The sequence below is a fragment of the Triturus cristatus genome, chromosome 4_1 (assembly GCF_964204655.1).
Source record: "Triturus cristatus chromosome 4_1, aTriCri1.1, whole genome shotgun sequence".
In the NCBI taxonomy this organism is placed as follows: domain Eukaryota; kingdom Metazoa; phylum Chordata; class Amphibia; order Caudata; family Salamandridae; genus Triturus; species Triturus cristatus.
This window is the reverse complement of record NC_140585.1, coordinates 310334607-310349664: the sequence shown is the minus strand read 5'-3', so window position 1 is coordinate 310349664 and position 15058 is coordinate 310334607. Positions and strand designations below refer to the sequence as shown.

Here is a 15058-nt window from a genome sequence, read left to right as displayed (position 1 = left end):
GGTGACACTGCAGGACAGCTGTTTCCCTGAATCTTTGACGGACTAAATTGCTGCCCAATTTCCTGATGAACTGAAGAGCTTTCACTTAATGGGCATAGATTGGTTTGTACACGCCTATGGTCTCAACCCAATCTATGGGACTGTAGCGTGCTGCAGAGCAACCTGATTGACTTAGAGGACAACAAATAGCCAGATTAGGTAAATATGGTGATCTGTGACTTGAATAATGATTTATTAAAGGTTTGCATTAATTAGATAAAAATGTATTAATGATTACATACAAGTGAGTTGAGTTGTTTATTCATAGAGAATGTTTAAAATTTAGATGCGAGTTAGAGGATTGAGAAATCACTTTACCCTCTCAACTAAATTGGATCCATCGTTAAGTGGAAGGAATATCTAGGAGTTCAGGTGTAAGATGTGTTGAATTGAAAATTCTTAATATATATTTATGTAAAGATATATTTTCCGTTAGTACAGAAGATATTCCTTTCATGTCAGCGTTTGGAATATTCTTCTCTCAGAAAGGGCAGACCAATGATGTGTGAATGTTGGTGTTATGGGCCCCACCAGTGAATGTATTGATTGAATGTGTTAGTGAGGTATTTGGTCAGTGACGAAGAGAGTAATTTTGATTCCACGCTGCATCAGTTTTTCTGGTAGCAGGATGATGGTTTTATTGTTTTGGTTTGGTGATTATTGCTTGTACATCGCTTATTGATTATTGATTGATATTGGTTTATGTACTAACACTCTATGTTGAGTCGCGTCGAGTTCTATGTTGTTTGCACGGCTTCTGGGATGTAGGAAGTCGGAAGTTTGTAACAATTCCGTAGCAGAGCAGAGGTAAGCGCTGCTCTCGGGAAAGGCGGAATTGTTGTTGCCCTGTAGGTACACAGGGGAAACGTGTAACGATTGAAGTTGCACAACGCATTGTCTGAGTTCGATTTGGTAGCATCGTCGTGTTTTGCCATCAGAGATATTTTCTGTATGAGAAGAAGTGTGTATGATAGCAAAGGTTAACCATGAAATTTTGGTCTTAGGTACCAGGAAGCCAAAAGGTACTCTGATAACGCTTATCACTGAAAAGGTAGCAGGTGTTCTCTGAGCTTGATAGAAGGACAGAGTAGAGGGAAGCGCTACTTTGTTAACGAGTGTTATAATTCTGTAGCAGGACAGACTGTTCGCTGTCCTTGGGAAAGACAGAATTCTGTGTGAATGTACTACAATTTTACTGTGTGAAAGTGCGTGAATGGAAAGGCATTCCGGTTAATTGCGAAACTCTGGTTTTATTTCTCAGGAGCATTGGGTCTCCAACTAAGTGTCTTAATTCTAGAGAAGCGGTTAGCTAATGCTTGCTAGAAGGGTAAGGTAGAGGGATGTGCTACTTTATCAACGGAAGTAACGATTCCATAGTAGGGCAGAGGTAAGCGCTGCTCTCGGGAAAGACGGAATTCTTGTGAAAAAGGTCTTTTCACTATTCTTTGGTTAGCGAAGCGGACAATGGTGGCGTTTTTATGTAGTTACTAACAGATTTGTAAATTTGAAAAGTGTGGAAGCTTGCCAAGAAATTTTTTGTAAAGGAGGGGTCAGTGGAAACAACTAAATTAGATCCATCGTTAAGTGGAAGGAATATCTAGGAGTTGAGGTATAAGATGTGTTGAATTGAAAATTCTTAATATATATTTATGTAAAGATATATTTTCCGTTAGTACAGAAGATATTCCTTTCATGTCAGCGTTTGGAACATTCTTCTCTCAGAAAGGGCAGACCAATGATGTGTGAATGTTGGTGTTATGGGCCCCACCAGTGAATGTATTGATTGAATGTGTTAGTGAGGTATTTGGTCTGTGACGAAGAGAGAAATTTTGATTCCACGCTGCATCACCATCACTTGATCTTCACCAACAACTTCCACCCTATCGGTGATTCACTTACCCGTACACTGAATTACTCCCTCACTCAACAAAGCAGATGGCTCCAAATCATATAGAATGCAGCAGGCAGTTCCTCCCTTAATGTCCCACTATGCGCACACTCTGCCCCTCCAACAGTTTTACTAGCTCCCCATCCACAGCTCTTCTCAAACTCCTGTCACACACATTCAAACCTTACACAGCACTTCATGAGCATACCTCAAAACTGTCTCAGATTACAAAGACCTTCCAGACACCTTAGCTCAGCCTGATGCGTACTTGCACACATCCCATGCATACACAGCACCAGAAGAGGAAGAAGTGACTTCTAATTTGCTCCGAAAGGGCAGGATTACCTCACCCTACAGATCTTCAACGTCTCTAAAATTACTCCATTCAGCATGAAGCAGAACACTTGGCTGTTCAAGTAGGTGAATACATGGATCAACACTGACTGCCCCTGGGTCAACGACAGGATACCCTCCCAGGTGATATTACACTTTACAAACACACAACAGTAAACATATGGGTGACATATGTGTCCTGCTTGTAATGTTTATACTTTGTACTGTGGCTCTTAGTAAAGGTTCATTAGGCAAGCCTTTGGTAATGTTCAGAATGTTGAAGGAAGCAAATAGTTGACAGGTAGTAAAATCATGGCCAAACTTTTTATTCATTTGTGAAGGATGCAGAGGCACAAATCATCAACATGTCTGGACATATGTGTTTATAAAGATTTTTCTGTGCTGATTTTGTATGCAAGTTGGTTGATGACTAGTTGAGACGTTGTTTTGAAAGGGGACTCCGTGCTGTGGCATTTGAATGTGATAGACCCTTGAATGGTGGATGTATGTTGATGTGAGTGCACTAATTTGTTGGATTAGGCCTGTGGCTGACAGTATGAAAGACTTGCGTATGGTGCATTAATGGCGTATGAATGGACGATAATGCGGTTAGTGCCTTGACGGGGCTTTATCGCTCATCTTCAGTAGGCTAAGTTTTGAAATTTTGATACTGTGATTAGTATCTGTTCTTTAAAGCTTGTACTTCTGAAGGTGCCAAAACCAACGGGTGTGAGCAGTGGATTTACGTAAAATGTTTTATGACAGATTTATAACTGTGGCACTAACGCACAAAGGAAACAGAGTATCCTTATACCAGGATAATGGTCTGCCCACCCAATTTATATGCGGACGGACTGTTGGTATAACTATGTTGAAGAGAAAGCCATCTCTGGCTTGGTTATGGCCCGACTATGTAATAGACTTCTGAGGCTGATCTCTATGTCTGCCCACCTAATTTTGATGGCTAGACATACAGGTCAGTTTTTACTGCCTATCACCACCTGGAAAACACTGGCGGTAAGGGGAAGTGAAAAGCTGTCTAATGACCCATTCACCATAGGAAATAACTCAGGCTTCAGTATTTTTTTTTTTTTATTAAAATGAATAGCTCAGTCATGTGATAGAGCTGTGCGTCAAACGTTAAAAAACATTTACAGGAACCCCCATGACATAAGCTCCTGACAATATTTTTTAAATGACCGCCAGCTTGGTGGTTATTTCTAAACTTGGAGGGCGGAGTAGTCTCAGCATGTCAGACGTTTAGTACTTTGATTGTCTAACACCCTAACACACCCGAAGGTGCTCTAGAAACAAAGTGCACTACTGTGTGAGCCTGTAGGCTACTGTATTTTCAAAATTCCCAGAAGTATAATCAAAGAAGTACATACAAAATGTTTTGATTGCTTCAAAAATGTTCAATAATATGTTCCCAAAACATTATAAGTAACACTGTGCATTATTATCCAGCCATTGTTATATCACATTGAATTGGATTTACATAATTTTTTATCATATAACAATGTTATGGATCACAGCTTGAATAGAGATGGCAATGCATTTCTGATGCTTTCACTCTTCTTCAGAGGAGGTTGAAAGTACAATGATACCAACATTACCAATTTGATTAAAACAGTGGCTCGATGACTGTATAAACAGCTATATAAATAGGTAAGTCCCATGAAAATTTGTACAGCGGATTATGCGAGTCTGGGCAAAAGTGAAAATATTGTGGTGCTAATCCTCATTCAAAAGCCACCCATGAAAAATGGATCCCTCTCACCACTGACACCCTCCTTCATTATCAAATTAGACATTAAGTACTCTGCCAGGCTGACAAAGTGTTCTATGTCTACCAAAATTTTTAATCTGGCTCTTACCAAGAACACATTTTTTTTTCTGCAAATTAGACAACCAGGGGAGTCCAGGGGTGCCTGACTTGTGCGGTTTTCACTTGGTAATTTCACCCAGAAGCCCCTGCAAAGGTCAAATTTTGGTAAGAAACACACTTTTCCCTCACATTTCTGTGATGGAAACGTCTGGAATCTGGAGGGAGCCACATGTTTCCTGCCACCCAGGATTTTCCCAGGCGATCCGGTAAACATAATACCTCACTTGTTTGCGTAAGCCAAATTCAACATAGACGCATCACATTTTTGCAATGTGGGTATCTGGGGATTTTGGTCCCTAGATCAGCTCGAACTTAGAAAAACCTAGCCAACCTGCACATTTTTGATAGTTAGCCAACCAGGAAAGTCCAGGGGTGCCTGACTTGCAATGGTCTCACTAGGTAATTTTACCCAGAAGCCCATGCAAAAGTCAAACTTTAGTAAGAAACACACATTTTCCTCACATTTCGGTTCTGGAATCTGCTGAGCCACACATTTCCTACCACTCAAAGTTCTTGATGAGAATGGTACCCTACTTGTTTGGATGGGCCTAGAGACCAAGACACAAAAGGCCCTAAAGGGCTACATTAAGAGACAGGCAATACGGGTAGCTATGGTGATTGGAGCTGTGCTGTGGTGCCACCAACCTACAAACCACAGACAGTTTTGAAAAACTAGACAACCTGGGGATTCCATGGAGCTGTGCACTGCATGGATTCCATGAGGTTTTCCTACCCATAATGCACTTCAAATCTCAAACTTTGCCTAAAATCACACATTTTCCTTACATTTCTGTGAGAGAAGCATCTGGAATGTGCAGAAATCCATAAAAGTCCTACCACCGTGAGTCCCCCGCTTGTGCCGATAAAAATGCTGTCCCACTTTTGTCTGGACATAGAGTCTGTGACAGAAATGGATCACACCGAGGTCAGGATGACCACACCTACCCACATTCCCAAAATTGGTCCATTTTCAGGGCAAAAATGTGATGTGGTTATGTTGCATGTGGAGTCATTTCCTGTCGTAGGCACTAGGCCTACCTATACAAGTGAGCTAGAATTTTTATGTGTAGGCTTGAGGTATTGCTGTGTGGTAGAATATTTGTGGGTCCCACCAGATTCGAGAAGTTTTCATCACATAAATGTGAAGAAAATGTGTGTTTCTTACCAAAGTTTGACATTTGTAAGGACTTCAGGGGACAATTTTCTAGTGAAAGCTATGCAAACTGCTCGAACTTGACTTTGCTCTCATCAAGTGCGGCAAAGTCAATGCGCTGTTTTTAATATATGTCAGTCACCCCAGAGGAAGACCTCCAAAAGCCCAAGAGGTAGGGTGTATAATATTATAGGTGTGGGAATATAAATGCCTCTATGTGCCCTTCATTATCAAGGGGCGCTGTAAGCGATGGACGGTCCATAAGATAACATAGGCTGGCACCCGGGCAAACCTGAGGTAGCTATCTCCTTTATGGTACTGCCTAAATACGTAGTGTTTGAAATCAAACAACATGCCACCATCACCCCTGACACGAAACTCATGCCAGGAGCAATGTGGCATGCATCCAAGTAGCTACCTTAGAGGTTACCCACCTGGTTGCCCCAGCTTTCCTATGCTCTGTCAGCCCATGGTTGCAGCCTCCAAAACAGGATTCTGACCTCCTGCCAGGTAGTGGAACCCTCCCAGGAGCTATGAACAAACACCTAAGTAGGAAGGAGGTTAGACCTCCTCCCTCCCAGGCTGGCCAGTGAAGTAGCACATCAAGGCGGAGAGCTTCAAAGGCTACACTGCCTCTGATATGCATCCAGCTTCCTCTAAAGAAAAGAACAGCTATTCCCTACCCCCAAACATATCTGCACCCAGGCAGGTGGGAACCTTAGATATTCAGGAGGAGTACACACCCAAAGGGCTAGCTATACCTCTATGGTGGGCTACTTGGTTTGTACAGCAGAGGAAGAGTTCTGCCATTTTTAAAAGTGGTAGAATAGAGGATTCAGGGTAGAGAAAGTGACCTACAACCACCAATGTGGTCGCTTCAGGGGTGGATTAGCCACTGGGATAGTAGCCCATTGGCCACTTGCACTCATACCTCTAACACGCATAAATCTAGGATTTAAGGGCCACCACTGACATCAGAACCTCAGTTATTATCCAACTTCCATCAAAGAGGAGAAAGAAGAGACATGAGACGACGACAACAGGATTTGCACACACCAAAAGAGGGAGAATCTGTACCTTTTGCAACACTCCTGAAACTGGGCTATCAAGGCTGGCCCTAGGCTAAAGGTCGGTTCAGCCAGACAGAGGGACCCCTGTGAGATTAAGAAGTAACCTCAGACTCTCTTGGACTAGTGGCACTAGTCACCTGTAAACTACAGTTAAAACAACGCTCTGGATCATGTGCTGATCATCGGGTCCTTCGAGGGATCACCCAAGTCCACATGGTGTAGTGCATCATACAAACTGTAATCCTACCTGCCACAAAGTAACAGGCAGCTACCATGTTCCTTGGGACCACCGGATGTTGAAATATCCAACTGCTGTACTTACCCCTTCCCAGACTTGTTGGTTGCCAGTCTGACAACCGACCCGTGCACTAGATGCTTCATCTAGAGGGAAATCCGTCTGATCTTCATCTTATATTAGTAGTGGCCCCCCTGTTTTGTTTTTGCATTCTGCTCTCCGCAGCAATGTGTAAGCGCTAGAAGCAGCTCTGCCAAGGTCACTAGGGACAGCCAGAACGACTGTGCACCCAGGCTCCATGGCCCAGGTAAAATGACTCCTGTGGCCTGGTCCTGGAACCCACATCACCTTTACTCTCATTGGATTCCACATAACTCGACCTGCAAGTGACTGATTGGCACTTCCACTTTTTGCCTGTTGACCACAATTAAAAGATTCTGCAATTTTGAATTGCTGTGATTTATGTTTTCTTCTGAAATCCATTACTCCAGTCATATTTATCTGATCACGTTCATTTTGGCGTTTACATGAATATAAAAATCTTCTTTATTTATATAAATTGGTGCCGGATTTTTTAAATTCCTGTCAATTAATTATTGTCCATGTTGGTACTCTGAGATGCTTAACACATGTGCCTTTAGTAAAGCCTAACTGCTCTTTGCCACACAACCAGGACTGAGCTAAGGATGTGTAAGTGTGAACCCAAGGACCATCTTTTAGGTTTGTGATAGTATTGCATGGTAACGCCTAACTAGCATCACCACATAATACTCCACCTTCCTACACCTACCCACAGAATTGAGGTACCATTATCATTGGTAGACTTGGGGTAATGCTAGGTGGGAGGGAATGTGTGGGTCCCTGCAGATTCCAGAACTTCCCATCACACAAATTTGGAACCATTTTTTTTTTAAAGTTTGAATTTTTAAAGGTATTTTGTGTACAAACATCTGGAGAGGGCCACACAAGTCACACCACCATGAATTTCCCCCGCTGTCTTGTTTAAAAAGAAATTCAGGCTTGCTGGGTCTCCCTAGGTGTCGTCTGAGGCCGGGCCCAAAATCCACAGCTACACACACTGGAAAAAAAAGAGTCCGTTTTCAGTGGACAAAGGCTGTTGTGAGCACTAGGCCTACCCACACAAGTGAGGTAGCATTTGTATCGGAGGACACTTGGGAACATTTAGATTTTGCTGCATTTGTGCCTTCCAAATGTAAGCCAGTTTGAACATAAGAAGATATTTTAAAAAATACTCTCTGAATCATATCCTTTTATGGGTACTCACAAATTCTGAGAGGCACAAATAACCACTGCTCCTAAACATCATATCTTGTGCGCATTTCTATAATACATAGGTTTTATTGATACCCATTTTCCACTCCACATATTTAATCATATAAATTGGTCTATATACGGTACCCAAAGAAAAAACATTGAACAGTGCAGCTCAGTTGTTGGCTCTGGGTACCTCAGGGTCTGGGAAAACGTACAAACCATATATAACACCTAAAACACAAGGGTCTACCGTATGTAATGGCATATTGCTTTTGCAAATCAGCAATCATGACAAAAAGTTACAGAGGAAAATGTTGTCACAAATTGCAATTTTGTCTCCTAATTTTCTATATTCCTTTATTTCAACATTTATTGTCTTTGGGGAATCTTTGAGGGATCCAAACATTTGACCCCGTGCTAAATTTGGAATAGTGTCTATTTTTGCAGAAATGTTTGCAGAAATCTACACTTTTCTTGGATCAACCATGGGTTTTACACCGGTTTCCACAACAAACTGAAAGTAGGTTAAAACCTAAATAATAGGAAAAATAGACTACCTCTTTCAAAAATGCCAAAACTGTAGTGAAAAATTCGGTTTTTTTGCATGTTGCCAAAAGCAGGGCAGATGATGAGCACATTTTCTCCCCCAAAATTCGAAACTACTAAATGTTTTTTATTTTCTTGGTCCCCTCTAAAGGGATTCACAAACTGTGGGTACTTGTAGAATTTCTAGGTTGTTTGAAAAAAAGGATGCACATTTGGTATGGATACCTTATATGAACGAAAATTTATGCCAGCCTAAGGCAAACCTCCCCAAATAGCCCAAAAAAGGCTCAGCATTTGGGGGCATGGAAGACCCAGCAGTCAGCGTGTTTCTCTTACCCTTATCCCTATTCAGGTCTAACAGAGGAGTTCAGTGGTCTCCTCAACTCGGAATTTGACACCTTCTGAGAGCTGCTGTTTCAGGGTGTCCTTATATAGTGTGCAATGAGTGTTTCATGATCGTTTCATTTGCCTACCTTCAATAGGAATACATTTCAGAATTATTATATATGTTTTGTTTTTTATCTTTGACCAGACTCCAAGCTGCATGTGAGGCTGCTTTGACAAGTGTGTGGTGAATGTATGGAACCCCTACACATAGGGATGGGTGATGACATTGGTCTAAGTACTTCAGTGCTAGAAGGGGGGGGGGGATATTCAGGCTTTCCGCCTGTATTGATAGGTCAATCTCTATCGGTTACAAGTGTATATAAACAAGGTCTGCGAAAACAAGGTATCACCAGGGCACAAAGAAAACAAAGGAAGAAAGGAACCTTGACTGAGCGGGGAGCAGCATCTAGCTTTCAGCACTTGTTTAGCTCAAGGGAACAGATAAGAGAACATCTGGTTTAAGGTTCACACATTCATGTCCTCTCGACAAAGGGGGGGGGGTGCTAAAAGTATTTGTTAAGTTCAAAGACATATCCTCATTCCATCACTTACCTGCTGCTAGCCAGCTAGCTTTCCACACTAGAGAAAGTATACATCCATACATACATGCATGCATACATGCATGCATGTATAAGGAAATGAGGAAGAAGAACCAATACCAAGACGCTGAACTAACCCCTCACCTGATACTTTGAGCTGCAGAGCAGTCTCAACAAATGCAGCCTTTGATTGGATCTGGCACACGTATGTCCCTTTATCAGAAGCACTGATGTTCCTCAGTCTCAAGCCAACAATTCCTTTTTCAATATCTTCCGTAAGGATCTCTGTCCTCCCACGGAAATAGGGGTCCTGCTTCAGGTTGTCATCGCGCCCATTGCGGTATATGTGGACTACGGACGGCGAGCAGCGCTCGGGATAGACCCATCGCACCTCCATCATCTCAGCGCTCACTTCAGTGGTTAAATGGCAGAAGAAGTCCACATCTCCACCAACAGCAGCTGCAATAGTTTGACTGAGACTTTCGACTGTAAAAACATCTGTTAAAACAGGAAAGTAGATAAGTTGGATGCGCAAGTGTTAATAATGTTTGATGTGACCATACAATCTTAACGGAATGCTGCTTCATTCTAAAAATCCCTAAGCTAAGTATATCTCTTTGTCAAATAAAGGAAATGTATTTTCCTTTCTTGTTAGCGCTTGTCTTGTAATGATGGCATTCTAGGTCATACTTATAAGGTTAGCTTAATAGGGTTGACTTACAAAATATGCAAAAAGTAGAATTTATAGTAATGAATCCTAAACAGGAAGTTACAGAATCGCTATATGAGGATTTCTCAGTTTTAATTTCCAATTGAAGCCAGAGAAAAATGTCCATTGTGGAAAGTGTCCCTCATGGACATCATGTATACCACAGCATTATTGTTACACTGCTGAGAGATTCAGTCTGCGCATCAAGGGAAGCAACTAGACCCAAGTCAGACATAACCTTTTCAAAGACCAGGGGGCCGTCATTAGTGACAACAATCTGAAGCAGTGCACACAGCGCCTTGAAGTGCACACACGGGGGGACAATCCATCATGGAACAGTACTTGGCTGGCCTATGCACAGTGAAGCAATGGCGCATGCAAAGTTCCCTTCAGAGAAGGGGTTTAAGACCTATGGTCAATGCATCAACCCATGATTCGAAGAACTGATAGCTATTTTGGCATTCATTTTCAGAGAATGACATCATGTCCTCCAGCTTTTATTTCAGGTACATGCACAGCTGGCCACACACACGACAGGACAGCTGTACTGCTTTGGTGCAAAAAAAGTGGTTTGAGGTGCTGTATCCACCTTGGCTGCCTCACTCATATTCACTTTTGTCATATCCTTTCTCCCTCTTCCTGCCACTCGTGTCTACTGTACTCAGTCCTAAAAATGTCCTTTCCCTCTTAGCATCTCTCTCTTCTGCATTCACTAAGGCCTCCTCCTCCTCTCTCCTTGCCCCCTTCCCCATTTCATCTCCTCTCCTCTCTGTCTGCTGCTTTCTGTTGAGCATCCTTCTCTTGCCTGCATCCTATTTCTCTATTCCTAGCCCCACCCTCCAACAGCATATTGCTCTTGGCCCACACTGTACTCAAGCATAAAATGAAATGAAACCAGTCCTGTTGAATTTTATATTTTGGTTAACTGACTTTATTGCCATAAAGAAAAGGTGCATCGTTCTAAAAGGCCGCTGTTAAATGTTACATGCATTCATTAAGTTAATTCAGAATACATTTGTGAGAAATTCTTTCAGGCGTGTTAAATTAGGATAAACATTACACATAGCAATTTACTTTACTAAAACTAAAAAAAAAGGTGCCCATGAAAAATAACCATTTTTTAATTTATCACGTCTATCCAAAGTAAAAATGAGAAAAGTGAAAGAGTGGTACACTGAGATAGGAATGAGAAGTTAAACTAAATGCATGTGTTACATAATAAAATGTATCCTCAATCTACATACTTATTCACAATCAGTGTACATTTAACCATATGATATAACAACAAATGTTTGATAGACAGACATATATTATACACTAGATTAACATGATTTACGAACATCAAACACTTTATTAACTGTGAAAAATAATCTATAATGAGGGTTTATATTCAGTAACTGCAAATGTAACCATAAGAGGCAGCAAACATTTGGGAGGTTGTGTCATAAAATAGACTTCTCTCTATGAAAAGGGAGCAAAATTAGCTTCAATCAATCAATCAGTACTCAGGAGGTGCAGCCTATCCCCCTTGAGGGTATCCAGGGACTGGGTTGCTGAGCTTAGCAGAACAGCAAGGACTTAAGTCTCTTACTGAAGTCCACCAAGTGAGGGTGATGTTCTGAGGTGAAGGGGGGAGTGGGGCGAGTGGTTTACAGGACTTGGCGGTGAGGTGTGGAGAAGGAGCGGTCTCCGCTGTGGCTACGGTGGATGCGTGAAGCCTGTGCATGGGAGGCAGAGTGACGTTTTCTGGATGGTTGGTCTAAGTTCAGCCAGAGGTTCATGTATACTGGTCCTTGGTTGTGGAGGGCTTTGTAGGGGTGTATCAGAAACCCTAAATGGCATCTTTTCTGGAACAGGAGCCAGTGAAGGTTCCTCAAGTGTTGGGTGATCTGGGTCTGTTTGGGCAGGTTGAAGATCAGTCTGGCCGCTGAGTTCTGTATCATCTGGAGCCTTCTTATGAGTGTGGTGGTGTTTCCTACATACAGTGCGTTGCCGTAGTCCAGCAGGCTGGTGATCAAGACCTGCGTGACTGTCTTTCTCATTCTTTTGGGGAGCCATTTGAAGATTCTTCGGAGCGTGCCAAGAGTGTTGAAGCAGGTGGAAGAGGCTGCGTTGATCTGACGCTTCATAGTAAGTTTGCTGTCCAGGATGTACCTACGTTGCAGGTGTGGCTTTTTGGTGCAGGAGGGGATCCAAGTTCGACAGGGCACCAGGTGTCATTCCAGAGGGAGGCGTGGTTGCCAAAGATTGATCTTCAAATAGTTGTCCTTCATCCAGTCTAGGACATTTTTCATGCAGTTGTGGAAGTTGGACTTGGTGGTGGTGGGGTCTGCCGAGAGGATAAGCTGTGTATCATCGGCGTAGGATATGATGTTGAGATCGTGGGCTCTGACGATGTCACTAGCGGTGTCATGTAGGTATTGAAAAGGGTGGGGCTGAGGGATAAACCTTGAGAGGCGCTGCACATGGTACTTGTGGGTTCTGAAGTAAAGGCAGATAGGCAGATTCCCTGCGATCAATCCATGAGGTGTGACGCAATTCATCTGAGTGCGTCTCTCTTGATCCCAATCTGGTGCAGTCTCTTGATGAGTGTGTGGTGGGATACAGTGTCCAAGGCTGCGGAGAGGTTGAGGAGGATCAGGCATGTCGATTCTCCACTGTTGAGTAGGGTGCAGATGTCGTCCATGGCGGTGATCAGGGCAGCCTCAGTGCCGTGGCCGGGACAGAAACCAGATTGGGAGGCATCTAGCAGGTTGTTTCTCTCTAGGTTTCCAGTGAGCTGCTGGTTGATGGCCTTCGCCAGGATATTAGTGGGAAAAGGGAGAAACGATATGGGGCAGTGGTTCTGGAGTTAACCCATGTCAGTGGAGGGTCTCTTGTGGACGGGTCTGACTGCTGCATGTTTCCATGCGTCAGGAAAGGAGGCTGTGGGGATGGATGAGTTGAGGATGGTCGTGACTTGGAGGCTGATCGTGTTGCTTCCTAGGTTGAAGACGAGGTGGAGGCAGGGGTCCCTGGGTGCTCTTGAGTGGATGGAGTTCATGATGGCTGTGGTGTCTGGTGTGGTGAACTCTTCCCATGCGATGAGAAGCTGGTTAGGGGAGGCTTCAGTTGGAGTGAGCAGGCTGCGGAGGTCAGTGGGTTGTGGCTCAAAGTTTCTGTAGATGGTGAATATCTTGTTGTGGAAGTGGTTTGCTAGAATGTTGAAGCATTTCTGTAAGGGAGGAATCATGTTCTCGGTGGCTGTAGGGCAGGAGAACTCTCTGACAATGGTGAAGAGTTCCTTGGTGTGGTTCTTGCCTTGATGCAGTCTGCAAGGGTGCCTTTTTTCACGTCTTTGAGTCATTGGTGGTATTCGTTGAGGGCTAACTTGAAGGTGGCTTAGTTTGTAGAGTCTCTGCCAGTGCGTCATCTTCTCTCCAGTTGTTTGCTGCCGCATTTCATTGCACTCAGTTCTGGTGTGTACCAGTTGGCTCGTTTGGTGGATCTGCCATTTGAGCTGGTTTGATGGGGGCAACTCGGTCAGCAGCATTGATGATCCCTGTGTTGAAGTTTGGGACTGCTCGTATTAGGTTTGTTGCTGAGTCGGGCTGGGTGGTGTTGAGGGCATCCATCCCTTGGTTCTGTGTCACTTTGTTTCAGCTGCACAAGGAGGTGTTTGGAGGGTTGTGACGGTGCCCGGTGATCCTGCGATCATGAAGTGGATGATGGAGTGGTCTGTCCAGGTGAGTTCTGTGGCATGGCTGTAGTTGACTCTGTTGCTAAACGTGAAGAAATGGTCCAGTGTGTGTCCTGTTTTGTGTGTTGTTATCTGTATCCAGTAGGGTAAAGCCGATGTTGTCCATTCGTTCCAAGAGGTTGGCAAAGCTGGTGTTCCTGGGGCGTCCAGGTGGAACTTGAGGTCTACGAGGAAGATGTAGTGCTTGGACTAGATGGCAATGCGGGATGAAGTCTGTGATGGCATCACAGAGACAGGTGCGTGGTCCTAGGGGTCTGTAGGCAAGGGTGCCTTTGATGGTTGTTTTGTCATAAGTGTGGAGGTTGAAATTGAGATGTTCATAATTGGTGTGGTGTCGTCTTTGGTGGTGGTGTAGCGGATAGTTTCTTTGGGGATGATGGTGATGCCCCCTCAGAGTTTGTTGTTGCGGAGAAGGGGTTGAGCCAGGTTTCTGTGATGAAGGTCACATCAGGGGTGAGGGTGGAGATGGTGTCCCAGACTTCAGCAGGAAGTTTGCAGAGAGATCTAGGGTTGATCAGGAGACATTGGAGTGTTTCAGGGGTTGTCTCGGTCAACAGAGTGGGAGTGGCGTGGGTTTCTGTGAAGACTGGAGGTCCAATGTTGCAGGTGAAGAGACAGCTGTGGCAGGTGAATGGTCCTGCTGTGAAATGAGGCAATGCAAGGCAGCAGTTCTTGCGGCGTCTGGGGTCCAGGGCTCAGAGGTCATTGGTGGAGTGCCTACGGGTCCCCGTAGGGCCAAGGTTCCTGGTGCTGGGTATGGTCAGGGTGCAGACGGGCACAGACAGGCTTGCCTTTGGGTGCCTGCTGTGCGCAGCAATGTTGTGGCCTTCATTAAGTAGGTCTTGGGAAGGGTGCAGGGGAAGTGGGAGGGCGTGTGCTGGAAGAGGCCAATGGGGAAAAGGGGACAGAGAGACAGCCAGAAAAAAATGCTAAATAACTGAGGGGAAAAACAAGCAACTAGGGAAAAATAGTGGCTACAATTTGAAAGTCAGCCATCTATAGGAAGCACCAAACAGTCAGGAGACTGCAGTTCTAGCCAGCTTAACGGTGCTCGTGACAATTGCAATAAGATCTTGATTGCAAAGCAAGCACTAGAATGGGGTGAATCCCTGGTAAAGTAGTACTTTTGTACCCAGAGCCTGTAAATTAAATGCTACTAGTAAACATACCGCACTGATTGTGCCACCCACTTATGTAGCCCTTTCAATCATGTCTCAGGCCTGCCATTGCAGTCTTTGTGTGAAATTTAAAACTGCC

At 43.9% G+C, this 15058-nt stretch overlaps 1 protein-coding gene across 2 annotated transcripts in view; it reads right to left on the bottom strand.

Moving 5' to 3' along the window:
- The window catches only part of LOC146854842 (butyrophilin subfamily 2 member A1-like), a 181182-nt gene that overhangs the window by 29488 nt on the left and 136636 nt on the right, over positions 1-15058 (bottom strand). For both annotated transcript variants that reach the window (XM_085652217.1, XM_085652218.1), the window contains exon 3: positions 9498-9851. In XM_085652217.1, the coding sequence (XP_085508343.1) occupies positions 9498-9851 (354 nt within the window). The remainder of the gene's footprint in view (positions 1-9497; positions 9852-15058) is intronic.